Here is a 27,121-nt window from a genome sequence, read left to right on the forward strand (position 1 = left end):
CTGAGCTCACAGGGGAGGGGAGCAGCAGTGACCTCACAGAGACCTGGGGGACGGGGACGGGAGGTCCCTGGATACAGGGGTGTAGCACTGAGCTCACAGGGGAGGGGAGCAGCAGTGACCTCACAGAGACCTGGGGAATGGGGAGGGGAGGTCCCTGGATACAGGGGTGTAGCACTGAGCTCACAGGGGAGGGGAGCAGCAGTGACCTCACAGAGACCTGGGGGAGGGGGAGGGGAGGTCCCTGGATACAGGGGTGTAGCACTGAGCTCACAGGGGAGGGGAGCAGCAGTGAGCTCACAGAGGCCTGGGGGAGGGGGAGGGGAGGTCCCTGGATACAGGGGTGTAGCACTGAGCTCACAGGGGAGGGGAGCAGCAGTGACCTCACAGAGACCTGGGGGACGGGGAGGGGAGGTCCCTGGATACAGGGGTGTAGCACTGAGCTCACAGGGGAGGGGAGCAGCAGTGACCTCACAGAGACCTGGGGGACTGGGAGGGGAGGTCCTTGGATACAGGGGTGTAGCACTGAGCTCACAGGGAAGGGGAGCAGGGTCACGGATACAGGGGAGTAGCAGTGAGCTCACAGAGGCCTGGGGGAGGGGGGCAGGGTCCCTGGATACAGGGGTGTAGCACTGAAATCACAGAGGAGAGGAGAGGAGCAGGGTCACTCTGGGTACAAGCGGTGACCTCAGACGCCTGTGGCTGGGGAACAGGGCCGTTCTGGATACGGGGTAAGGCAATGACATTAGGGTTAGGTTAGGATGTGCCACTTATCGCACTCCACCTGGGCCTGCCCAACTGGGACCCTCATGCCCCGCTCTCACCAAACACCCCTTAGCCATGGCCTTGGCTCCCCCAGCTCCAGCCAGCACTGCAGCTGAGCCTCTCAATCCCACTCATCAAGAGGTCAGAAAATAATTAAAATGGAAAGTGCCACATTTTTTGAAAAAAATGTCTGCAAAAATGCTTTTGCACTTTTTGCCCAGCTCTACCATGAGCCTCTCATACTAGAAATGAATAGGGAAACGAAGGCCCGGATTCTAAGTGACATGCTCTAGGTTACATAGCAACTCTGTGGGCCACTGGGAATTGAATGCAGGAGCCGGGAATCTTAGTTCTCTGCTCCCTTATAAATATTAATACTTTTTATAGTGCTGTTATACCCTCACCTCCTGTAAGCCACCAATCCAGCATATCCATTAAGTTCCACCCTTGAATTGATGACAACCCCGCTTGTGGCTGAAGGTAAACTGGGAGCTAGGAGAGATCAGACAAACACAGATGAGATATGCCAAGAACTGACCAGAGACAGCTGTTCGGGGACAGGAGGCCATGGGAAGGTTATTAGCACCGACAGCAACATCTGAAGCATTCCTGGGTGAAGTAGGGCTTCAAGGCAAGATATGAAGGGGGGTGGCTCTGAATCATAGAATATCAGGGTTGGAAGGGACCTCAGGTCATCTAGTCCAACCCCCTGCTCAAAGCAGGACCAATTGCCAACTCAATCATCCCAGTCAGGGCTTTGTCAAGCCTGACCTTAAAAACCTCTAAGGAAGGAGATTCCACCACCTCCCTAGGTAACCCATTCCAGTGCTTCATCACCCTCCTAGTGAAAAAGGTTTTCCTAATATCCAACCTAAACCTCCCTCACTGCAACTTGAGACCATTACTCCTTGTTCTGTCATCTAGACTGCCACAGTCTAGATCAGGGGTAGGCAACCTATGGCACACGTGCCAAAGGCAGCACCTGAGCTGATTTTCAGTGGCACTCACACTGCCTGGGTCCTAGCCACCAGTCCGGGGGGCTCTGCATTTTAATTTAAGAACATAAGAACGGCCGTATTGGGTCAGACCAAAGGTCCATCTAGCCCAGTATCTGCCTACCGACAGTGGCCAATGCCAGGTGCCCCAGAGGGAGTGAACCTAACAGGCAATGATCAAGTGATCTCTCTCCTGCCATCCATCTCCATCCTCTGACAAACAGAGGCTAGAGACACCATTCTTTACCCATCCTGGCTAATAGCCATTTATGGACTTAACCACCATGAATTTATCCAGTTCTCTTTTAAACACTGTTATAGTCCTAGCCTTCACAACCTCCTCAGGTAAGGAGTTCCACAAGTTGACTGTGCGCTGCATGAAGAAGAACTTCCTTTTATTTGTTTTAAACCTGCTGCCTATTAATTTCATTTGGTGACCCCTAGTTCTTGTATTATGGGAATAAGTAAATAACTTTTCCTTATCCACTTTCACAACATCACTCATGATTTTATATACTTCTATCATATCCCCCCTTAGTCTTCTCTTTTCCAAGCTGAAGAGTCCTAGCCTCTTTAATCTTTCCTCGTATGGGACCCTCTCCAAACCCCTAATCATTTTAGTTGCTCTTTTCTGAACCTTTTCTAGTGCTAGAATATCTTTTTTTGAGGTGAGGAGACCACATCTGTACACAGTATTCGAGATGTGGGCGTACCATGGATTTATATAAGGGCAATAATATATTCTCAGTCTTATTCTCTATCCCCTTTTTAATGATTCCTAACATCCTGTTTGCTTTTTTGACCGCCTCTGCACAGTGTGTGGACGTCTTCAGAGAACTATCCACAATGACTCCAAGATCTTTTTCCTGACTCATTGTAGCTAAATTAGCCCCCATCATATTGTATGTATAATTGGGGTTATTTTTTCCAATGTGCATTACTTTACATTTATCCACATTAAATTTCATTTGCCATTTTGTTGCCCAAATTAGTTTTAAATGAAGCTTCTTAAACATTTTAAAAACCTTATTTACTTTACATACAACAATAGTTTAGTTATATAATATAGACTTATAGAAAGAGACCTTCTAAAAACGTTAAAATGTATGACTGGCACGCGAAACCGTAAATTAGAGTGAATAAATGAAGACTCGGCACACCACTTCTGAAAGGTTGCTTACCCCTGGTCTAGATCCATCCTCTTTGGAGCCCCCTTTCAAGTAGCTGAAAGCAGCTATCAAATCCCCCCTCATTCTTCTCTTCTGCAGACTAAACAATCCCAGTTCCCTCAGCCTCTCCTCATAAGTCATGTGCTCCAGCCCCCTAATCATTTTTGTTGCCCTCCGCTGGACTCTTTCCAATTTTTCCACATCCTTCTTGTAGTGTGGGGCCCAAAACTGGACACAGTACTCCAGATGAGGCCTCACCAGTGCTGAGTAGAGGGGAATGATCACGTCCCTCGATCTGCTGGCAATGCCCCTACTTATACAGCCCAAGGTGGGAATCTGTTCCAGGCATCTGGGTGGGTGGGCAGCAGGTAAGAAGCTAAAGGTGGGAGAAGACTATGGAAGGAGCTGCACCAGGCCTAACACAACGGGGGTCTGGTCTATGATAGCGGTTTCTAGATGCTACTGCAATACAAACAATAATAGCCTGTACCAGGGGTCGGTGCTGGGGCCGGTTTTATTCAATATCTTCATTAATGATCTGGAGGATGGTGTGGACTGCACCCTTAGCAAGTTTGCAGATGACACTAAACTGGGAGGAGTGGTTGATACGCTGGAGGGTAGGGATAGGATACAGAGGGACCTAGACAAATTAGAGGATTGGGCCAAAAGAAATATGATGAGGTTCAACAAGGACAAGTGCAGAGTCCTGCACTTAGGACGGAAGAATCCCATGCACTGCTACAGACTAGGGACCGAATGGCTGGGCAGCAGTTCTGCAGAAAAGGACCTAGGGGTTACGGTGGACGAAAAGCTGAATATGAGTCAACAGTGTGCCCTTGTTGCCAAGAAGGCTAATGGCATTTTGGGTTGTATAAGTAGGGGCATTTCCAGCAGATCAAGGGATGTGATCATTCCCCTCTACTCAGCACTGGTGAGGCCTCATTTGGAGTACTGTGTCCAGTTTTGGGCCCCACACTACAAGAAGGATGTGGAAAAATTGGAAAGAGTCCAGCGGAGGGCAACAAAAATGATTAGGGGGCTGGAGCACATGACTTATGAGGAGAGGCTGAGGGAACTGGGATTGTTTAGTCTGCAGAAGAGAAGAATGAGGGGGGATTTGATAGCTGCTTTCAACTACCTGAAAGGGGGTTCCAAAGAGGATGGATCTAGACTGTTCTCAGTGGTAGAAGATGACAGAACAAGGAGTAATGGTCTCAAGTTGCAGAGGGGGAGGTTTAGTTTGGATATTAGGAAAAACTTTTTCACTAGGGAGGGTGGTGAAGAACTGGAATGGGTTACCTAGGGAGATAGTGGAATCTCCTTCCTTAGAGGTTTTTAAGGTCAGGCTTGACAAAGCTCTGGCTGGGATGATTTAGTTGGGTTTGGTCCTGCTTTGAGCAGGGGGTTGGACTAGATGACCTCCTGAGGTCCCTTCCAACCCTGAGATTCTATGATTCTATGAGATACCATGGAGCTAAAACACCTGGGGTCAGTCCACATTAGTGTGTCCATTGGGCAGCTGCGCTGGCTCTTGCTCAATGGTGCAGGAGTTTTTGATGATTGCCAGGCTAGATGCAGTTCTGGTGTCTCTGCCATGGACACCTCAACCCTGCTCCCTGGTTCCTGGCAGTGGCCTCTCTAGCGCTTGCAGCCTGAGTCTATAAGCTGCCTGATAGCTACAGAAGAACCTAGGCCCTGATTCTGGCCTTCACTATGTCCCATGTACCCCAGCTCTGCAGGCGTAAAGAAGCTGTATAGCCAGTTGCCCCTGGCCTGGCTGCTGCAGAACCAGATGAATGGCTCAGAACTTGCAGATCCCAGCACAGGGCATAACTGTGGGAGAGGGTGTTCTGATATTTTTAACTATCTGTAACACCTAGGAACCCCAGTGAAGGATCAGGGCCCCATTGTGCCAGGTGCTGTACAGAGCAATAGCAAAGAAGACAGCTCCTGCCATAGAGAGCAATCACAACCTACAATGGTGGAAGTGCCCTCTGCACATTTCTTGTTGCTGGAATGGGGCTTTGGGTACCACTGCAGCTAAGCATAAATTAGAGCAGCCCTCTGGTTGCTCTAGCTTGTGCCAGGGGCTGACCTACTCCCTGGAGGGCCCAGACTCAGGCAGGAAGGTGGCATAGGGCTGCTTTTCTCTTCTCCCCCTCCTCTAAGCTGCACGGAGTTTAGCTCAGCTGCCACCCAAGGGTCAGGACCTGAAGGAACCTGGCCTGGAGTCAGTGGGAGGTGTGAGTGCTCGGCACTGCTGCTGAGAGACCTCCGATTCTTTGGGTGCTTTGACTGGAGAATGCAAGGGAACAGTGTGTCTGCAAAATAAAAACAACAAAGGGGAGGGGGAGAACTCTGAGCTGGGACAAAGGCATTCAAAGGTAGCCAGTCTGGGGCGTGGGGCATGTCCTGTGTGTTGGCAGTGCAGACACTGGGGGATCTCTGGGTGAATTCATAATTTTGATCCAAAGGAACAAAACGAAAACTTGGCATCAAAATCTCCCATCTCTTTTCAGTGCAAACACACTCCTGCAGCGGCCATCGAAGCTTTCGGCAGCAGCTGTGCCCAGGCAGGACGGGGTTAGTGACCGAGAGGGCAAACTGGGCAACGGAGCAAGAGTCCAAGGTCAGAGGCACAAGTTACCGTCTATTATCACAGGTTGTCAAGGGGCAGGGGCTGTACCAGACAGTGCCAGCCACGCACGGGGGTGACTGCTCCCTGCCCAACACCTCTGCCACAGCACTCTGGCTACAATGCCCTCGCCTTCCAGCAAAACTGGTCCTGCCTGGCCTCCTACATGCTTCCTGCGTGTCTGAAACCCATCAGGGCTGCCAGGGAGCTGTCCCCTTTAAGAGGTGGAGCTTGCAGCCTGGCACAGGAAGATCAAGTCTGGAATGAACTGCCTTGGTCGGAGGAGGCTGCAGACAGAAGCCAGCTGGTCAACACAGAAGAGACCATGAGTGGCAGGGTGGGAGATCTGAGCCCCAAGCAGGCAGAGGCGTTAGGCAAGGTGAGATCTTGCAACAGTCCCTATTCTTCGGCAATGCTGATTATTTCCTCACGCCTCCTCCAGTGGGGGAAGGGAGGGGGTGTTAATTTTCTCCCCAAGTGCTGTGCCTTTGAGATGCTGGGATCCCGCAGTGATGGGGGCTGTATAAGCACCTAGATCAGGCCTGCACAATCATAAAGCAGTGAGGGCCATATTACTCCAAAGAAAACAGCTGAGGGCTGAACCCCCCCCCCCCAGCCCTGCCGAACCCCCTCCCAGCGCTGCTGAACCACCCCCCCAGCACCATCCAGCCCCCCAAAACATAATCCCCCAGCACTGCTTGCCCTGTGAAAACAACCCCCCCCAGCGTCACCCAGCCCCCTCGAAACAACCCCCTCAAGCGCCGCCCGCCACACGGAAACAAACCCTCCTTCCCCAGTGCCGCCCGGCCGAAACAGCGGTATTGAACCTTGGTAATATGTTATAGCGGGCCCCTAAGGTAGTATAATTAAGGTAAAAGAAAAATGTCTTTTTGCTACAAGTAGAATAAGATCTTCCCCCCACTTTGTAATCAATTGCCCTGTTGAATGAAGGAGGTGTGGATGAGGGAGGCAGCACCTCCAGATAGCTGCAACCCTCGGAGAGGGGATGGGAGCCAGACCAAATCAGTAGAACAGGTCAGCCACCGACTCGTAGCTCGTCTCCTCAGTCCCCCACCCTCAGCCCCCCACCCCCCAGCTCACCTGCCCCCTACTCATAAGAACATAAGAACGGCCGTACCGGGTCAGACCAAAGGTCCATCTAGCCCAGTATCTGTCTACCGACAGTGGCCAATGCCAGGTGCCCCTGAGGGAGTGAACCTAACAGGCAATGATCAAGTGATCTCTCTCCTGCCATCCATCTCCATCCTCTGACAAACAGAGGCTAGGGACACCATTCTTACCCATCCTGGCTAATAGCCATTTATGGACTTAGCCACCATGAATTTATCCAGTCCCCTTTTAAACATTGTTATAGTCCTCGCCTTCCCAACCTCCTCAGGTAAGGAGTTCCACAAGTTGACTGTGCGCTGCATGAAGAAGAACTTCCTTTTATTTGTTTTAAACCTCGCCTCCTCAGCTCCCCACCCCCCCGGCCAGTGATGAGCTGCCAAAATCTAAACAACCAGTTCCCTCCTCACCCCACAAGGGGGTCGTGGCCTGCCCCTGCCCCCTGGGACTCCTGCCCCATCCAACCCCCCGCATTCCTTGACGCCCCCCCTGGGACCCCTGCCCCATCCACCCCCCTTCCCTGTCCCCTGACTGCCCCCTGCCACCCCATCCAACCCCTCCTCTCATTCCTCATGCCCCCCGGGACCCCTGCCCCATGCAACCACCCCTTCTCCCTGTCCCCTGACTGCCCCCCATCCAACCTCCCCCTCCTTCCTGACGGCCCCCCTGGGACCTTTGCCCCCATTCAACTCCCCTGTTCCCCACCCTCTGACCGCGCTGACCCCTATCAACTCCCCCCGCCAATCACCCCCTCTCGAACTCCCCTGCCCTCTATCCAACCCCCCTGCTCCCTGCCCCCTTACCTGCCTGGAGGTGGCTGGCGGTGCTACAGCCGCGCCGCTCGGCTGGAGCCAGGTCATGCCACCGCTGTGCAGCGCCTGGAGCACTGGGTCAGGCCGAGCTCGCAGCCCCCACCCCCCAGTTTCCCACGAATCAGCTGTTTGCGCGGGAAGCCTGGGAGGGCAGAGAAGCGGTGTGGCGGCTTCGCACTCAGGCCCAGGGAGATGAAGGCGGAGGTGAGCTGGGGCGGGGGGGCGCGAGGAGGGCCGCCCACACCACAGCAGGTAACCCGGGGGGCACGCAGGGGAACTGCTCCCTGCCCCAGCTCCCCTCCGCCTCCCTGGGCCTGAGCGCGAAGCCGCCGCACCGCTTCTCAGCCCTCCCAGGCTTCCCGCACGAACAGCTGATTCGCGGGAAGTGGGGGGGGGGGAAGGGGAGAAGCGGGACGGAGCGTTCATGGGAGGAGCGGAGGCGGAGCAGTGGTGAGCTGGGACCAGCCGCCGGCTCACCTGCCCCCCCGCCACTGCCCGCCCGCTCGCTTCCTCAGCCCCCCTCCCCCGCCGTCGGCTCACCTGCCCCCCCGCCACTGCCCGCCCGCTCGCTTCCTCAGCCCCCCTCCCCCGCCGTCGGCTCACCTGCCCCCCCGCCACTGCCCGCCCGCTCGCTTCCTCAGCCCCCCTCCCCCGCCGTCGGCTCACCTGCCCCCCCGCCACTGCCCTCCCGCTCGCTTCCTCAGCCCCCCTCCCCCGCCGTCGGCTCACCTGCCCCCCCGCCACTGCCCTCCCGCTCGCTTCCTCAGCCCCCCTCCCCCGCCGTCGGCTCACCTGCCCCCCCGCCACTGCCCTCCCGCTCGCTTCCTCAGCCCCCCTCCCCCGCCGTCGGCTCACCTGCCCCCCCGCCACTGCCCTCCCGCTCGCTTCCTCAGCCCCCTCCCCCGCCGTCGGCTCACCTGCCCCCCCGCCACTGCCCGCCCGCTCGCTTCCTCAGCCCCCCTCCCCCGCTGCCGGCTCACCTGCCTCCCCACCACTGCCCTCCCGCTCGCTTCCTCAACCCCCCTCCCCCGCCGTCGGCTCACCTGCCCCCCCGCCACTGCCCTCCCGCTCGCTTCCTCAGCCCCCCTCCCCCGCCGTCGGCTCACCTGCCCCCCCGCCACTGCCCTCCCGCTCGCTTCCTCAGCCCCCTCCCCCGCCGTCGGCTCACCTGCCCCCCCGCCACTGCCCGCCCGCTCGCTTCCTCAGCCCCCTCCCCCGCCGTCGGCTCACCTGCCCCCCGCCACTGCCCGGCCGCTCGCTTCCTCAGCCCCCCTCCCCCGCCGTCGGCTCACCTGCCCCACCGCCACTGCCCACCCGCTCTTTCGCTCACCTCCTCAGCTCCCCTCCCTCACCCACTGCCGCAGGCCACACAGTGAGCCCACGCGGGCCGCATGTTGTGCAGGCCTGACCTAGATAGAAGCAGGGATCTTAGAGGGGTGCAAGAGACTGGGAGAAAGCGCATCTGTGCCCCCAGGCTGACCGGGAGGCAGTTTACCTGACCTCTCCCGCAGGCTGTAAACGAGATTTCAAATCTCCCTGCACCCAGGACTAGGGTGACCAGATGTCCCATTTTTTTAAAGGGACAGTCCCATTATTGGGGACTTTTTCTTATATAGGCACCTATTACCCCCCACCCCCAGTCCTGTTTTTTCACAGTTGCTATCTAGTAACCCTGCACAGGACCATCCTGCGAGGAGATTTCTCCCGTTCCTCAGCACCCAGCACCTGTGGGACTCAGGTGCCTAGAGCAGCCCAGGCCAGCTCCAGGAGCTGACTCACACAGGAGCCTGTTTGGGGAGTGAGTGGCAGTCCCAGCCGTGATTAGCACAGAAAGTGTTGGCAGAGGCACCAGCTCATGGGAGCGTGATCATGCTGGGTTTCTGGGGGCTGACGAGCCTCTAATGAGTTCCCTCTAGACTGTGCAGAAGGAGCAGAGGAAGCTCTCAGGGTGACTAGGAATAGGACCCCCCCCACACCCTCCGTACCCCGAGATGTGTCATTAGTAGGAAATGGGACGCTGCTGGGCCCTGGAGGTGACAGAGCTGCACCTCCACTGGGCATGTGGTTGCCTGGCGACTAGCAGAAGGGACTGGACACAAGAGAGAATTCATGGCCTGTATCTGGTGGAAAAGGCTCAGGGCCGCAGGCTGATTACTTGGCAATTGTTCCTTAAGCAGCTTCTGAATGAAAGGTGACGAGTGCACAGCTGTGGGGTCCTCGCTGCACAAAGCACCACTGCCCTGTTCTCCTGCAGGGAGAGGCTGGGAGCTGCCCCACAGCCCCCACCATTCCTGCAGTGCCAATTCCTCCCTGGACAGGAGTAGCTGGGCCTTTGCATAGTGAAGCCTAACATTTTGTTCCCTGCAGCTCCTGGAGAGAAGCGTTTGGACGGGAGTAGCTCTGAGCCCCTCCACAGCCAGTGCTCCTGCCCCATGTCATAGGGCCTCTTGCAAGGCCAGACAGGAAGAAGTGGTTTAACTCACATGGTTGCTTCTTTGCCCCCAATTTGTTCCTCTCATTGTAAACCTTGAGTCTTTCCTGCCTCCTTTGAGCCTTTCACCCCCCCCTTCCCATCTTCCTCTCCCTTGCCCTTCTGCACACATTTGCTCTTTCCTATTCTCTGTCCAAACGTGCACCTGTGGGGGCCTTTTATGAAACTGCTCTTCCTTTGATGCTAACTCAGACACATCTGTACTGAACTTAGGAAGGGGAGAGAGGGCTGAGGGGGGTGTTAAAGGAAAAGACCCCTGTTCTGCTATCCAGCGTTGTTGGATACATCCATCCATCCATACAATCCCCCACCAGTATTACAAATACCTGGGAAGTGTGAGCATTGCTGGTGGCAGCCACTGGCTCAGAGCTCCCTGTACAGAGCAAGGGATTTTTCTCAGCTGGGCTGAGAGAACCTTTTCCCCAGTGTGTTCAGAGGGAAGAGCTGTCAGCTTTGAATGCGCGTTTGTCAGTCTGGGGGAGCAAAACGTGGCTTTGTCATACAGCACCTGCTTCAGTGTATGTACAGGCAGGTAGGGGCAGGGATCTGTGCATGAAGGCAAACTGCACCCACCCCCAATGAGCTCCGGCTAGCCCCCTTCCTGCAGACCGTTGAGCCAGGTATGCAGCGTGAGCAGGAAGTTCCACCACAGGTGTAAATGGGGAAGGGAATTTTGGTAGCATTTTTACATGTACTGGGCATAGGTGCTAATGATGGCACAAGGTGGTGGAGAACCAGCCCCCTCTGCATTTGAAGAGTGCATGTGCTATAGGGATTTAAACCTGTTCCTCTAAGGAATAAAGAACAGCCTTGTAGGTAAGGTGTGTGAGTGGGTCCTGGGAGATTTGGAGTCTGTTTGCAGCTCTTCCTGCATGGACTTTGGCAAGTCACTTAAACACTGTGCCTCAGTTTCCCCAACTATAAAATAGGAACAATTCTATTTCCATACTTCTCTGGGGAAGCCATGAGTGTTCATTAGTGCTTGGGGAGCCTTTGCAGCCCTAGAAGTGCGGTGTGCTATCAACAATTCTATTTTGCATTCTTCTCATCAGCTGGTTTTCATGACTCCTCTTGTCAGTTTCAATGGAACTTTCAAGTTAAAATAAAAAGAAAGCAAGAGATGCTGGCTGGCAGGGAAACCTCTCCCTCATCCCACTTCCTGGCATTCAAGGGAGAGGGAGGCCGTGGGTTAAGCAGGGCCGTCCTTAGGCATAGGCAGAATAGGCAGCCGCCTAGGGCACCACTAGGTCTGGGGGCACCGCTCTGCTGGGAGCCTGACAGATGGGAAGCAGTGGAGCATGTAAGAGCAGGCTGCTGGGTCCTAGAGAGAGCCGAATGCAGCACAGTCTGAGGGAGGGGACTGGCTGCTGGGGTCTCTGGGAAGGGGAGGGGGTAGGGGTTGGGGAAGGAGCTCACCTGTGAGTGTGACTCTTTCTCCCCCCCCCGCCCCCGCTGAGGTGAGGTGAGGCAGGCTCTGCGGCTCTGGAACCAGTATCCTTTGTTGTCCCCCATAACATCCATTCTTCTCTCCCCCCCCGCCCCATGGAGCACCCCCTCCTTTCTCCCTCCTCCCCAGGAGCATCCCTCTCTCTCACCGACCACCCCACCGTCAGGGCTGGGGTGGGTGGGGGGGGGGGGGGTAGGTGGGGGGAGGAGGCTGCCTGCCTGCTGAGGAATGAAAGTGAAAGTAACTCACTTCCTCGGCCAGGATTGGAATGTCTCACAGGGCTGGGCTGGGGTTAGCCAGATGTGTGAAAAATCAGGACAGGGGGTTGGGATAGGGTGAGCAGATATCCCTATTTTATAGGGCCAGTCCCAATTTTGGGGCTTTGTCTTATATAGACACTAATTACCCCCATCCCGTCCTGATTTTTCACACTTGCTGTCTGGACACTCTAGGTGGGGGTAATTAGTGTCTATATAAGACAAAGCCCCAAATATCGGGACTGGCCCTATAAAATCAGGACATCTGGATCTGGGCACCCTAGCTGGGGAGCACGTCTCTCCCCCGGGCTGGCAGCTGCCAGCGATCCACCTAATCCGGGGGGAGCTACACAGGGCAGGATGAGCTGCTGTGGCTCCATGGGTGACCTGTCCCTGAGATCAGATGCTGTGCTAACTTCACCATGGTCCATAAGGCTGGTGGTGGTGCCCATTGGCATGTGATTGGACCTGAGGGTTTGCTGCTGCTGTTGCCACTCTGCACCCTAAGAGGTGGATTTTGGGGTCTACTGCAGCTGTTGGACCAGCAGGCTGGGGGGTGAGCCAAGCATGAAAGCAGTACTGTGTTGCCATTTAGATTGTCATTTAACAACTTTGTTTGCCAAAAATTCTTGCTAACAATCCTGAATGCAATTTCAATATTAAAAAAAAAAAAAAATCAATATCTTAGCCAAAAACAGAAAATTAAGTTGTTGACAATTATTAGTGACAGGTTTGGTTTGAGGCAGGGAGTGGGCCAGTTTTCATCAGAGAAACAAAAAATGTTGACTGACTTTCCTATAGCCTGTTACTCCAGATAAGAGCCCTCCAACAACTGTAATATGCTCATCTCCTTACTAGTGTATAAAGCAGGGGTCGGCAACCTACGGCACACGCGCCAAAGGTGGCAGGTGAGCTGATTTTTGATGGTAGGCAGCGGCAGGCTGAGCAGCTCAGCCCATCACTGCTCTGGGGTTCCGGCTGCTGCCCTATTGCCAGCTGGGATACCGGCCATCGGCCCCACTCAGAACCTGCTGCTGGCCTGGGGACCCCCAAGGAACCCCAGGCTGTCAGCGGGCTGAGCAGGCCGGCTGAACCACTCAACCTGCTGTCAGCCTGGGGTTCCATTCACTCAGCCGGCAGTGGGCTGAGTGGGCTGGTGGCGGGCTGAGCAGGGCCGGTGGGGGGTTGAGTGGCTCAGTCTGCTGCCAGTCTGGGGTGCCGGCAGCACTCAGCCTATTGCTACTCCAGGGTTCCGGCTGCCGGCCCCTTGCCAGTCAGGAGCCCAGCCGCCGGCCCCACTCTGCCTCCTGCCAGCCTGGGTGAGCAGAACCCCAGGCTGGTAGCGGGCTGAGGGGGGTTGGCGGCCGGGATCATGGCTAGCAGGAGTTGGTGGTCAGAACCCCAGACCAGCAGCGGGCTGAGCAGGGCCTGGGATCCTTGTCTAGGGTTCCAGCCACCAGTCCCGCTCAGCCCGCTGCCGGTCTGGGGTTTCATTTACTCAGCTGGCAGTGGCCTGAGCAGGACCGGTGGCCAAGACCTCAGATAATAACAATAGTTTATTTATATAATATAGACATAGAGAGATATCTTCTACAAACGTTAAAATGTATTACTGGCACGAGAAACCTTAAATTACAGTGAACTTGGCACACCACTTCTGAAAGGTTGCCGACCCCTGATATAGACTGACCATATGTTGTACTAAGATTCTCCTGCATTTTTTTTTTCCTGTGAGTCAGTATAGCTTTTGCTAGCCCAGAAGTTGGGCAGCCAATGTTTTACGTTTTCACAATGTTTTCTCTAACTTTCATAAAGTAAATACATAGTTAATATGAGTTAAAAAGGCCAGGGACACTTCCTTGTGAAGAATCTGTACAGCAGATCATGCTAGAGCTGTGAAAATGTCAGTTTTTGATGGAACTTTAGAGGCAGTGATTTATCATGTATTTTATCATGTGAATGTGCTGCTATTGCTAATGTCTTTCCAAACAAAAATAAGGTACAATAGGACTTCTGTAACATTTCTGTGCTACCTTAATCTAGATGAGATGATTCTGTGCTGACTTCATTTTGGTCACTTTGTGCTTTACCTAGCAGTAAAACTAGGGTTATATTTTCCCACTGTTTGGAAACCCAGCTTGTTAAACTGATTTTGCAGCCAAAAAAGCCAGAAAGATTGCTTTTAATTAAAAACAAATCTTTGTTTCAATACCTCTTCATATAAATTTCCAATAAAATTTTGACAAATTAAAAAAATTATATTATTTGCATCATTCTGTCAAATCAGAATTCTTTCTATAGTGCTACTTCTTTAGTGCTAGTGCATCAGCATTACAGTGTGCTTAATTAAGTTAAACTGGTTTTAATACCGTGAATGTGGCAAGTTTTCCAATACTGTATGCTTATATTTGTGTTGCTAAGAGCAGATCAGGCACAGGGGCACCAGTTTAATAATCTCGCCTAGGGCACCAGAAATCCTAAGGACGGCCCTGGGGTTAAGAGTAGGACATCCCAGGAGCTCTCTGTGGTATGTTTGTGTGGGAGTGAGGGAGGGATTGCAGCTAATCATCATGTACAAGTCCAGGTCCTTCCATCTGTCTAGAAAGTAAACAAGTCCAAGTGACTAGTGTAGAACTACATTCATAGCTCCCCTAAAGATCATCTGAAAGTCAACTTGAAACAGCATTCAAAGGTGGCTGCCTTCCCCATTGAAAGCAGCAAAGAATCCTGTGGCACCTTATAGACTAACAGACGTTTTAGAGCATGAGCTTTTGTGGGTGAATACCCACTTCGTCCGATGCAAGTAATGGAAATTTCCAGGGGCAGGTAAATATAAGCAAGCAAGAAGCAAGCTGGAGATAACGAGGTTAGTTCAATCAGGGAGGATGAGGCCCTGTTCTAGCAGTTGAGGTGTGAAAACCAAGGGAGGAGAAACTGATTCTGCAGTTGGCAAGCCATTCACAGTCTTTGTTTAATCCTGAGCTGATGGTGTCAAATTTGCAGATGAACTGGAGCTCAGCAGTTTCTCTTTGAAGTCTGGTGCTGAAGTTTTTTGCTGCAGGATGGCCACCTTAAGATCTGCTATTGTGTGGCCAGGGAGGTTGAAGTGTTCTCCTACACGTTTTTGTATATTGCCATTCCTAATATCTGATTTGTGTCCATTTATCCTTTTCCTTAGAGACTGTCCAGTTTGGCCGATGTACATAGCAGAGGGGCATTGCTGGCATGTATTACATTGGTGGACGTGCAGGTGAATGAACCGGTGATGGTGTGGCTGATCTGGTTAGGTCCTGTGACGGTGTCGCTGGTGTAGATATGTGGGCAGAGTTGGCATCGAGGTTTGTTGCATGGATTGGTTCCTGACCTAGAGTTACTATGGTGCGGCGTGCAGTTACTGGTGAGAATATGCTTCAGGTTGGCAGGTTGTCTGTGGGCGAGGACTGGCCTGCCACCCAAGGCCTGTGAAAGTGTGGGATCATTGTCCAGGATGGGTTGTAGATCCCTGATGATGCGTTGGAGGGGTTTGAGCTGGGGACTGTATGTGATGGCCAGTGGAGTCCTGTTGGTTTCTTTCTTGGGTTTGTCTTGCAGTAGGAGGCTTCTGGGTACATGTCTGGCTCTGTTGATCTGTTTCCTTATTTCTTCGTGAGGGTACTGTAGTTTTGAGAATGCTTGGTGGAGATTTTGTAGGTGTTGGTCTCTGTCTGAGGGGTTAGAGCAGATGCGGTTGTACCTCAGTGCTTGGCTGTAGACAATGGATCGTGTGGTGTGTCCGGGATGGAAGCTGGAGGCATGAAGGTAGGCATAGCGGTCGGTAGGTTTTCGGTATAGGGTGGTGGTAATGTGACCATCACTTATTTGCACCATGGTGTCTAGGAAGTGGACATCCCGTGTAGATTGGTCCAGGCTGAGGTTGATGGAGGGGTGGAAGCTGTTGAAATCGTGGTGGAATTTTTCCAGAGTCTCCTTCCCATGGGTCCAGATGATGAAGATGTCATCAATATAGCGTAGGTAGAGAAGGGGCGTGAGTGGACGAGAGCTGAGGAAGCGTTGTTCCAGGTCGGCCATAAAAATATTGGCATATTGTGGGGCCATGCGGGTGCCCATAGCGGTGCCACTGATCTGGAGATATATATTGTCATCAAATTTGAAATAGTTGTGTGTGAGGATAAAGGCACAGAGCTCAGCAACCAGTTGTGCTGTGGCATCATCAGGGATACTGTTCCTGACAGCTTGTATTCCATCAGTGTGTGGGATGTTTGTGTAGAGAGCCTTTACATCCATGGTGGCTAGGATGGTGTTTTCTGGAAGGTCACCAATGCATTGTAGTTTCCTCAGGAAATCAGTGGTGTCACGGAGATAGCTGGGAGTACTGGTGGCATAGGGTCTGAGTAGAGAGTCCACATATCCAGCCAGTCCTTCAGTGAGAGTTCCAATGCCAGAGATGATGGGGCGTCCAGGATTTCCGGGTTTGTGGATCTTGGGTAGTAGATAGAATAACCCTGGTCGGGGCTCTGAGGGTATGTTGATTTGTTCTGGTGTTAGTGTAGGGAGTGTCCTGAGTAGATGGTGCAGTTTCTTAGTGTATTCCTCAGTGGGATCTGAGGGAAGTGGCCTGTAGAATTTGGACTCTGGAAAAATTCCACCACGATTTCAACAGCTTCCACCCCACCATCAAAATGTCTGTTAGTCTATAGTATTTACCCACGAAAGCTCATGCTCTAAAACGTCTGTTAGTCTATAAGGTGCCACAGGATTCTTTGCTGCTTTTACAGATCCAGACTAACACGGCTACCCCTCTGATACTTCCCCATTGAAATCTGCATTCATCAGAGGAAGTCAATTCCACAGATTTCACAGGGCTATGGCAACTGGCATAGGAAAGGTTTCTGGTGTTAGACCTGGGAGCCTGATTCTTGCACCTTGCATGGCCTTTGACTCCTGTGCAAGTTGCTGGGCAGCATTTCACACACACCCCTTTTGCACAGGGCAGGGGAGAATCCAATTGCACACTGATTTATTTCTGGATGTGGTTCAGTTGGTTTTGATGATCTGTTGCATCATTCCAAACAACGATGCGTGTCTTCCTTTAAAGGGTCCTGGAACATGGATCCCAGCTCAGTTGCAACTAAGAGTCACTGTTGTCTAACAGCCACGCAGGGCCCTCTGTGAAATGCATCGGTGTCCACATGAAACCCAGAATGATTCAGCCTCAGCAGAGCTATGAATAACTGCCTGGCCACAGTTGCCAACTTTCACATGGTAAATAAGCACCCTGACTTTCACAATAAGCCAAAAATCAAGCTAATCCCATTTCAAAACAAGACAATCCCTAAGAACCCCAACACTCTATGTGACTAGATCTCCCTGGTGTGCAGTCTGAGACTGTGGTGGGCCCGCTGTGCACCCCTGACTCTCCCCCCCCCCGCCTCTCCTTGCCCCTGCTTGCTGGGAGCTGATCAAAAGATAGAAGCAACAAGCTACAAGCCAAACAAACTACAAGCCAAAAACTAGCCAACAAGCAACTCACAAGCCAATTAAGCCAAAAACAAGCCCAATTTCTGTGTTTTTTCCCACAGGTTTGGCATATCTGTGCCTGGCCTAGCGACTGAATCCTCCCTCACACCAAGAGGTGAATTCCTGGCACATTGGCATAGTAGCGATGGGGGAAAAGGGCAGTTTATCCTGTTGCTGGCTGTTTGACCTCTTCTGTGGTTAAATGTAGGGCCTGCTGGGCAGGGCCGGTGCAACCATTTAGGCGACCTAGGTGGTCGCCTAGGGCACTGGGATTTGGGGGGTGCCATTTTCTTCGGCAGCGACCGCAGCAGCCGGATCTTCGTCCGCCCCGGTCACTGCCAGCATTTAGGCAGAGGGAGCTGGGGCAGGGGAGCATGGGGAGGGCCACCTGCAGCAAGTAAGGGGGGGGCGGCACGCAGGGGAACTCCCCGCCCCAGTTTACCCCTGCCCCGCCTCCTCCCCGAGCACGCAGTGGCTGCTTCACTTCTCCCGCCTCCCAGGCTTGCAGTGCCTAAGCTGATTGGCGCCGCAAGCCTGGGAGGCAGGAGAAGTGAAACAGCCATGGGGTGCTCGGGGAGAAGGCGGGGGAGGGGTGAGCTGCTTCACTTCTCCCGCCTCCCAGGCTTGCGGCGCAAATCATCTAAGGCGCCCCAAGCCTGGGAGGTGGGAGAAGTGAAGCAGCAATGGGGTGCTTGTGCATGGAGCAGGGGTGAGCTGGGGCGGGGGGGGTGCCTCAGGGCAGAGGGTGGGGAGCTGCTGCAAGGGGGTACCTCAGGGTGGGGGGGGAGCTGCCTCGGGGGGGGCCTCAGGGCGGGGGCATGGGGGGGGGGCGCAAGGTGGAAGTTTCGCCTAGGGCGTGAAACATCCTTGTACCAGCCCTGCTGCTGGGTTGTCAAGCCAATACCTTGCGCTACTGCTTACAATTGATTTTAAATGTGTAGACACAGAAACTTCAAACAAACCAGGACTCCAAAAGACAGGCTGCGGATGTCCAAGTCTCTCCCTTTGAGGTGAAGCTGGAACCTGCCATGTGCCGTAATGTCAGGGGCAATTTGGAGACTCCTCTGCCTTTTTGACCCAGGCTGTAGCAGGACAGAGGAGTTGCTAGCCTGGAACAGGCCCGAGGTCCCTCTAGTTCAGTGTCCTGGCTCTGGCAGTGGCCAGCATCAGATACTTCAGAGGCAGACATCAAAACCCTTCGATAAGGGACAATAATGCCACATTTTCCAAAGTTGCCTCCTAGGCTGCAGGCGCTGAGAGATCTGAGGCCAAATTTCCAGGGATGCCGGGGGCCCAAAGCTCCCTTGGTTTCAAATTAGGTTGGTGGTGCTCAGCATTTGGAAAATCATGTCTCAAATCAGCACCCAAAATCAGGGATGGTCTCGAAAATGTGGACCTTAAGAATAACAAGCCCATTGGGGGCCATTTCTAGCCACAGATTTCTGGGTGTGCGGTTATACCTTGGAGCAGGAAGGTTGATCTCCTTTACACATTTTTATTCTTTCCCATCATCACTATAAACACCTTACACTTTTTTCAAAACCCTATCAAACTGTTTACCTCACCCGTGTCTTGTGGCAGCGAGCTCCAGAGATGAATTAGCGGAAAAGAGTTCTGTTGCACCTTATAGACTAACAAACGTATTGGAGCATGAGCTTTCGTGGGTGAATACCCACTTCGTCGGATGCAAGATGAATTAGACATTTAAAGTGTTTCCTCCTATCAGTTTTATCTGTGTTGCCTTTTAATGTCTTGGGAGGTCCCCTTGTTTTTATATTATAAGAGGCAAACTGGGACGAGATCAGTGAGGCTGGAGGGGGTATTTTAGATGGATGGTGGAGTTAGAGAGAGATGGATTTTAAGCACTGGGAAGGTCGGGGAAGTTTTGCCAACTGAAAAGTGTTATATTCTCTGCAGCGGGTCTGATCTGATGCATAGTTGCACATAACTGAAATCTCTATTGTGCAATATCTTTGGTTCAAGGAATCAAAGGTGGATCACAGCATTAATTGACAACAGATCTTTGGAAATTCTCCTCTCCTGCTTCCCAGAGCTACTGCTGGGCTTTCATTCTATCTTCCCTTTGCACGGCCCCTCCGTGTTGCTGTTCTCAAGGCAAAGGAATTAATCCCAGATTTAATTACACCTAATTTCAGACCACAATAATCTAACTGGCCCCATTAAGAAGGGAAGGGAAGGACTTAGAGTGCTCTGCCCCTCTGTGATTTATGCTATTCATTGCCCTGGTGCAGCCGTGGCTGACCCTGGTGTGTGTGTCCTGGGAAGCGGGGGATCAGCTGACTTGCAGGCTCAGGCTTAACTTATACATCTATTACTTGGGACTGATTCCTCCCCTGCCCTTTGCACCCCATGTTGGGTTTGCCATTGACTCAAGGCCACCTGCTTGGGCTCCCCTGCTGCCTCTCAAACTGATGCCAATGTTGCATGCATAGCAATTCCCAGCCATTAACCCCCCGTTCTCCATATCTTGGGCAGGGGCCAGCTCTGTGATTCAGATGAGGACTGCTGGCCCAAGGAGAGAAATGCTGCCTCCAACACAAATTGCCCACATGCCGCCATCCACGTGCCTTTGTGCCCTATGCTAGCACCTGAAGGTTCCCTTCAGGAACCCTGGAGACCCTTTTAGACCCCTAAAGATTGCTTTAATGCCTCCCCTTTTGGGAGACTGAGATCAGGGCTACCCTGTAGCACTGACCCCCGTTTCCCTTCCAGCTCAGCTGTGCTGTTCCTCACTTGGCCAGAAGGAGCCACCGTTGAGCATGACAAGCATCCCCGGTCACGGGGTGGGATGTGCTGCCCTGCCCCCAGCACTGCAAGGCATTAAACAGGCTCCAGGACCCCATCTGGTTCCCCTCAGATGGTTAGTTAGCCAGGTGTAGGGAGGCCCCCAGTAGATTTCATGCTGTGTTTGGCCCCTTCAGGAAGCTCTGCCTGGGGTGGTTTGGGGAAGCGTTGCTCTGGACGGGGGAGTGTTGTGGTGACTGACAGTCCAGCTAGGGCAGGAAGGCTTGATCCCAGAGGTGGGCCCCGTGCGCTCCCCCATGGACGGTCAGACCCTGGGTTAGGCTCATCTCATGGGGAGCTTGGTTCCACAGCCAGACCAGACCCCATCTTCCCCCCTGCCTGGGCTCTGTGCCAGCATTTCCCAAGGAGCGCAGCGGGCTGAGTGACCAGTGGCCCTGCTTCTTCATTGCTCACTTCCTGCTTGTGCCTTTAAACTGCCTTTGGTTTCCCCCTATTCCCAGGGCAGTCTGGGCCTGAGTAGCCCCAGTTTAAATTACAGGATCCCCAGGGCTGAGACCAAGCCCCCTTTCCCACCACATCTCTTATGCTGGCCAGGGAGTCCCCTTACGCAAGGGCTGTTCCCAGGAGCAGTAACAACCCGTTGCGCTGCCCAAGTGGCAGAAGGATCACAGCACAAACGATCGCTGGGGAACGGGCCTTGATGAGTTGGCTCCTCCCTGGCCCATGGCTTTGACGATCAGGACCAAGGCCTTGATCTGGCAGCGGCAGCATGAAAACCAGAGCTGTGTCCAGAGCGCTATCGATGAAAGCACTGAAATGCTCTTGCGAAGGAGAGACCGAAGCTGAACCCCAGGGCACTGAACCCCAGGGGTGGGGATGGGTCACAGGACTGAAATATTAACTTGGGGGGGAGGGTGTCTGAAGGACGTCATCCCCACAGGCAGTTGTGCTGCGTAGGCTGCTCATGGGGTGGGGTGGAAGGAGTTGAATCGCCCCTCAGAGTGACGTGTTAGAAAGGAGCAGCAGTGAAACACCCCACCAGCAAGATCTCTGGAGCTGTGGACAGGCCTGCCGGGGAGGTGGTGGAAGTGCCTCCCATAGGACCCTGCAGCTAGACTGGAGATAGAACCACCCTGTCTCCAGCCCAGAGGGCTGGACTAGATGGGACCTAATGGGTCTCTTCCACCTCTACAGGGTCTTCCCTGAAACCCTGATCTCTAGGGGCAGGGGTACGTTGCCATGGTGAAGAGCTCCTCATTAGACAGCTCTCTGCCCCCCCCCACCCCCCATACTCCTTCTGTGCCTACAGCCATCCTGGCCTCTGGCATAAGCGATGTCAGAAAGGGAGAGGGTCCCTCCCCCCCGCCCACAAGTCACTGCGGTCTGGTCGTCTCCACTTGGGGCCCAAACATTGGGTGCAGGCCTTTTGCTGTTCTGCAGCCCCCAGCTCCGGGAGCGCGAAGCCCATGCAGGAGACATGTCCTGCTGTAGACATGCTCAGCAGTCACTTTGCCCTTCGGTCTTAGCGGTCGAGGGAAACAGGTCAGACTTGTGAGAGGCCTTGGCCAGATGGCAGGGCAGGCATGGGGCTGTCTGCGGCCTGGCAGCTGGGCACTTCCTGGGCAGTTGCATGCAATGTGCCCCTTGGGAGTCTACCTCCTCCTTGCCCCTGCCCTGACTAAAGTCTCATCGTGGGATCAACCTTCGGAGTCCCCAAGGTGCTGGGCCCTGGATGGGGAGGGGGTCATGGGGGCTGGGTGAGAAGTCCTGGCCTCTGCACTGAGACACTGAGCTTGTGGGCTCTGCGGGGCCCAGTTGGTGCCTCCAGTTTTGCTGATCCTGCACTGGGAAGCGCCCATGACGCTGTCCCTGCTCCTCTTCTCTCTGCAGTTCCGTGAGAACCTCCAGGACGTGCTGCCCTCCCTTCCCAATCATGACGACTACTTCCTCTTGCGCTGGCTCAGAGGTAACGGGCTGGAGGAGGGGGGAGATGCGGTGTGGAGCCAAGCTAGCCCTAGTTGCCCCTTGAGCCGAGATCAGCCGCAGGCACTGAGCTACTGCTGGAGCTTTCTTGTTGTTCCCACTCCTGCGAGACAGGAAGAAAATGGATGGGCCTGAGTTTGCCTGAGGTGTTTTAGGCAGAGGTGAAAGTAAGCGGGTACGGGCTGGTACGGAGGACTGGTAAGAAAAGGTGCAGTAGCTACCAGCAAGAAAATGGAGCATTCTCTCCCTCTCTGACTCCGCCTCCTGGATCCAGCAAAATTGAGGGTCCAGGAGCCCAGCTCCATGAATGTTCGGGGTCGGGTCTCCCCTCTGGCCCCACCTGCTGCCCCCCCGCGCCTCCCCTGAGTGTGCCCCGGCCCCCTTTTGCTGCCCCCGTGCACCTCCCTGGGTCCCGGAGCAAAGCATTTGTCTCTCCCCATCCCCTGCAGCTCCATGCTGCCTGCCTACATTATCTGCTGCCACGGGGTCCTAGTGCCCCCCCTTCCCACTACTGCCAGGGCAGGCTGCCATTCCCCCTAGGACCCTCTCATTTTCCAGTGGGACCCTCCACCGGTACAGCCGCCCCCCTGCCCGCAGTCACTGCTCTTGCCCCACCCTGGGTAAGGGGCAGCTCCAGTGAGGGGCAGCAGCAGGGGAGGAGGTGCACATGTGATGGCAGATCCCCCCCCCAGCATGGCACTCACCACAGGGGAGGCGAGGGGGATTCCTGGACCTGAGAGGGGCCCTAGGGGCACGTGCAGTGACGGGGGGGGGTGAGTGTGCTGCCGGGGGAGAAGGGGGTCCCTACCCCAGAGCTCGCTGCTGCCAGCAGGGAGAGGGCTGGGGGGAGTCCTTCTCTCTGGCTCCAGTCCCAGGGCAGCCTGCCTGCACCCCAAACTCATCCCCAGCCCTGCCCCACCCCAGAGCCCACACCCCCAGCGAGAGCCCTCATCCCCCGCACCCCAACTCTCTGTCCTAGCCCTGAGCCTCTCCAACACCCCAAACCCCTCATCCCCAGCCACATCCCAAATCCACCCCAGCCTCACCCCACAGCCCTCACCCCTGCACCCCCTCCCTCCACACTCCCTCCCATCCCCAAACTCCCTCCCAGAGCCTGCACCCTGCATCCCAGTCCCCTGCCCCAGCTCAGGGCCTGCACCCCAGACCTCCTCCCCCACCCAAACTCCCTCCCAGAGTCTTAGGCAGGTGGGGGGTGGAGTTTGGGGGGGCAGAGTTTGTGCAAGGGCAGGTTCTGGGCACCACCAAAATTTCTACAAACCTGCCACCCCTGCCAGCAAGAGCTGGTGCGCCATACTGGGGTGGACCGGCTTCCTGAGGCAGCAATTTAAAGGGCTGGAGCCCAAGGCCCTTTAAATTGCTGCCAGAGCCCCGCTGCCAGAGCCATGAGGTAGCGGCTGTGGGGCTCGGGTGGCGATTTAAAGGGCCCAGGGCTCCTGCCGCCGCTACCGCCCCGGGCCCTTTAAATCGCCGCTGGAGCCCCACTGCCACTACCCCAGGGCTCTGAGGACAATTTACAGGGCCCGGGCCCTTTAAATAGCCCCCGGAGCCCTGGGGTAGCGACGTCTGGGCTCTGGTGGCTATTGAAAGGGTTCAGGGCTCCCGCTGCCTCTACCACTCTGGGCCCTTTAAATAGCCACCGGAGCCCTGCCGCCGCTACCCCAGGGCTCCAGCAGTAGGGCTCCGGAGACGATTTAAAGGGCCCAGTAGGGTAGCGGCAGCCGGAGCCCCGGGCCCTGCTGCTGGAGCCCTGGGGCTCCATCGGCAATTTAAAGGGCCTGGAGCTCTGCTGTGGTAGCAGCAGCTAGAGCCCTGGGCCCTTTAAATTGCCCCCCAACCCCAGGGCTCCCAGCCACCTCTGCAGCTGGGAGCTCAGGGGGTGATTTAAAGGGCTTGGGGCTCTCAGCTGCTACTACCACAGCCCTAGCCCTGGGCCCTTTAAATCCTGATTAAAAGGGCCTGGGGATTTAAAGGCTCCGCCTCTTCTGGTGGAGGCCACGCCCCTCCACAGCAAGTCCTTTAAGTTACTTTTACCCCAGGTTTAGGTTTGCCTCACAGAGGGAGTGGGGGCTTGTCACCCCTGAGCAGGGAAGGGGGGAAATGCCTCCTTGGGCACAAGAGGAAGGAATGGCGAGGGGGCGTGTGTGGGGATTCCCCTGCTGAGCCCCTGGGAGGAGGGGGGAGAGGAAATCCCTTAGCAGCACGAGGGCACCCATGGGCTTTTGCTGTAGGATTCAGACCCCAGGCTCCAAGCAGCCCTGGGATATCGGGTTTGTCTTTAAGCTGCTGGTTTCTCTCAGAGAACAATAGAGCAATCTGACCCCCTGTGGGGGCAGTGACAGAACAGGTAGGGCAGTCCAGGATTAGGGGCCCCACACACCTGCCGGTGTCTGGGTGCAATGGAAGATGGTTCAAGTGTGAGAACTGGATCGGGGGAAGGAGAAGCTGCTCTTTTGTCTGGGGTAGCTGTGGTTTAGGTTACACACAGGCACAGGGAGCAGGCGCAGGGAGCTAGCCGCATTTCTTGGTTGCATTAGCTGTGGCCTGAGCCAGCCCTGCAGCGGGGAACCCAGAGGGAAAGGGCTAAGAGCTCAGCTCCGTGAGAGGTCTGGGCCCTGGCCATGACAGAGCCAGCCTGCTCCGTCTGGGGCATGAATGGGCTGACTTGGCTTTTGGGGGCACATGGCTTCCTCAGCACCCAGGCCTGAGTGTTTCCAGCCCTGTTGCTCCTCTCACATGCAGCCTGAGTCCTGGGGGGGGTCCCCAGCCAGGGGCACCAGTGGGACACCCCACAGTTAGAGCCAAGCAGGGAACAAAGACTAACAGCATCCCAGTGGCAGCCTTCGAGTAACAAAGGGGCAGGGTGGGAGTGTGTCCATATGGGGAGGCAGGGAAAGGGCCTGTCCCTGGGAGAGAAGAGCAGGGGCTTGGCGGCCAGGATGCACATCTCTCTGCAGAGCAAAGACGGCCATGCCCCATCAAGGAGCTTTTCTTTCCCCGGCAGGCGTGGACGGCTCTGTGCCATCTGCAGGAAGCTGGGTGGGTTGGTACAGATCAGGCCGATATCAGAGGCCGATGAGGGGCCTTATCTTGGCAGGGGGTGGGGCAGTGAACTGTGAGCTCTTTTATCACAGAGAACTCCCTCCCTCCCACTTCTCCTGCTATCTGTTTTGGAAAGTCCAAAATTCAGAGACTTGTCCAACCCTGACCTGGGAGATTTCTATCCCCCTGTGGCTGGGCGGGCCCAGTGTGGCTGGGCCATGCACTGCCAGATCCAGGGCAAGTCCCAGTACAAGGGGCTCTATGGGTCCTGTCTGCTTGGCCTCAGTGTTAGGGGGAGGCTTCTAAAAGCAAAAAGGGCTGAGGGGTGCCTGCGTCTCCTTGACTGGCCCACCCACCCTTCCTACCTTTGCATAACTCCCCCATAGGCTCTGACCTCCCAGGCTCTCACTGTAGCAGGCCCCAAAGAGAGGCCCTCCAAGATCAGCATCTTTCCACTTGGCCCCATGAAGCCAGGACCCTAAACACACCCACAAGGCCCTGAGATCACTCCTCTGGTCTAAGGGGGTGTGGAGTACCCCCAGCACCCACTGAGAGCAGGAGGGGCTGGGGGGATCAGTCTGTCCAAGCAGCAGGCTGCTTTTAGTTTATGGGTGGAGAGTTGCTCTGTAAGCACCCAGCTGGACAGCATGGGCCCAGGCAGCTTAGCCCCAAATTTACATTGTTCTGGCATTAAAATACAGGGCTTCTTACAAAGCTCAGTGTTGGGACCAGTATTGTAACAAAGGGAACTCCTTCCCCCGCAGCGTTGGGGATCCACTTGGATGCCAGAATAGGCCAGCTGGCTTGGGACTCCTGCTTCCTATGCTAGAGATCATGGGTTCAAATCCATCTGGTGCCCTGGGGTGGGGAAGAAGAGTGCATGAATGGGGCAGTAACCTTAGATTGGGGGTGTGTGTGTGTCCATCCCGATCTGCAGCTGCTCTGAGTCTGGTATAGCCCCAGCTATGAGGCTGAGGCTCTTTTGTGCAAGCTGCAGCAGCTTATGCTTTTAGCTCAGGATGTCACTGCTTCAGTGCCTATGGGCTGGCCAGGACGGTGGCTTTTACATAATGGTCCTTTTGGGTGGATCCACTTATGGGGTTGGGTCTTAATACATGTATCTACAAAGCCAAGTAAGCTGCAGTACTGGTTCCACACCCTACAGCAGTGGTGCCAATCCCATGTGTTGAAACATAAATATTAAATTAAAAAAAACACAATTGCCTTCAAAATCACCAGACTTAGGGTATGGCTACACTTACAAATTTGCAGCGCTGGTCATCCAGCTGTGCAGGGCCAGCGCTGGTGTGTGGCCACATTTGCAGTATTTGCAGCGCTGTTGGGAGTGATGCATTATGGGCAGCTATCCCAGCATTCAATTGGCAGCAATGGTGCTTTTCAAAAGAGGGGGGTGGGGTGGGGCGTAGTGTGACAGGGAGCGGGGGGAGAGAGCGAGAGTGGATATTTGGAGCCAACACTGTGTGTTAGCTTCCTGCCTTGAAAAATCAGAACATGTTCCCGATCCCTTACCCTTAACTCTTAACTGCAAACAGCCTGCAGCCAACACGACTCCCTTTCTCCCCTCTGCCCCCGCTGTTTCTGTCAAGCAAACACTCACTCCCTGCCTGCCTTATTATCTCATTTGATTGTTCACAGATTGATCACAGCAAACAGGAGCTGTGTTTGTAGATAAACAGCTCCGGAGTTCACAACAAAACAAAGAGAGGCTGCATAACGAAACAAAGAGAGTAATTTATAAAAGCGTTCTGGGATACATCCTTATACCCTGGAGGCCAATCACAGCGCTGGTGTGTGGCCACACTTGACCAGCGCTGGAATCCTTATTCCCCATGCTGAGTGAGGTGTACGGCCAGCGCTGCAGCCAGGGAGTTGCAGCGCTGGAAGTGCCCTGCAGGTGTGGCCACTTACTAATTGCAGCGCTGGTGGAGGCTTTCCAGCGCTGCAACTCGCCAGTGTAGCCATACCCTTAATAAGCTTTCTGAGCAACTAGGTGGCTGAGGTAATATCTCACTGGATCAACGTCTTTTGGTGAGGGACAAGCTTTCGGGCTTCCACACAGCTCTTCTTCTGTGTAAACT

The 27,121-nt window shown here is 54.6% G+C and overlaps 1 protein-coding gene across 7 annotated transcripts in view; it reads left to right on the top strand.

The window, feature by feature from the left end:
• The first annotated feature begins 589 nt into the window (after positions 1 to 589).
• SEC14L2 (SEC14 like lipid binding 2) overlaps positions 590 to 27,121 on the top strand; it is a 61,399-nt gene continuing 34,867 nt past the window's right edge. For 2 of the 7 annotated variants that reach the window (XM_044989704.1, XM_044989700.1), the window contains exons 1-3: positions 596 to 728; positions 5,446 to 5,555; positions 21,870 to 21,945. Coding sequence is in view for 2 of the 7 variants with exons in the window: in XM_044989698.1 (XP_044845633.1) it covers positions 5,728 to 5,940; positions 21,870 to 21,945 (289 nt within the window). In the remaining 5 variants the exon portion in view is untranslated. The other 5 variants (XM_044989698.1, XM_044989699.1, XM_044989701.1 and 2 more) reach the window with 4 other exon arrangements.

Source organism: Mauremys mutica, chromosome 16, assembly GCF_020497125.1.
Source record: "Mauremys mutica isolate MM-2020 ecotype Southern chromosome 16, ASM2049712v1, whole genome shotgun sequence".
NCBI lineage: Eukaryota > Metazoa > Chordata > Testudines > Geoemydidae > Mauremys > Mauremys mutica.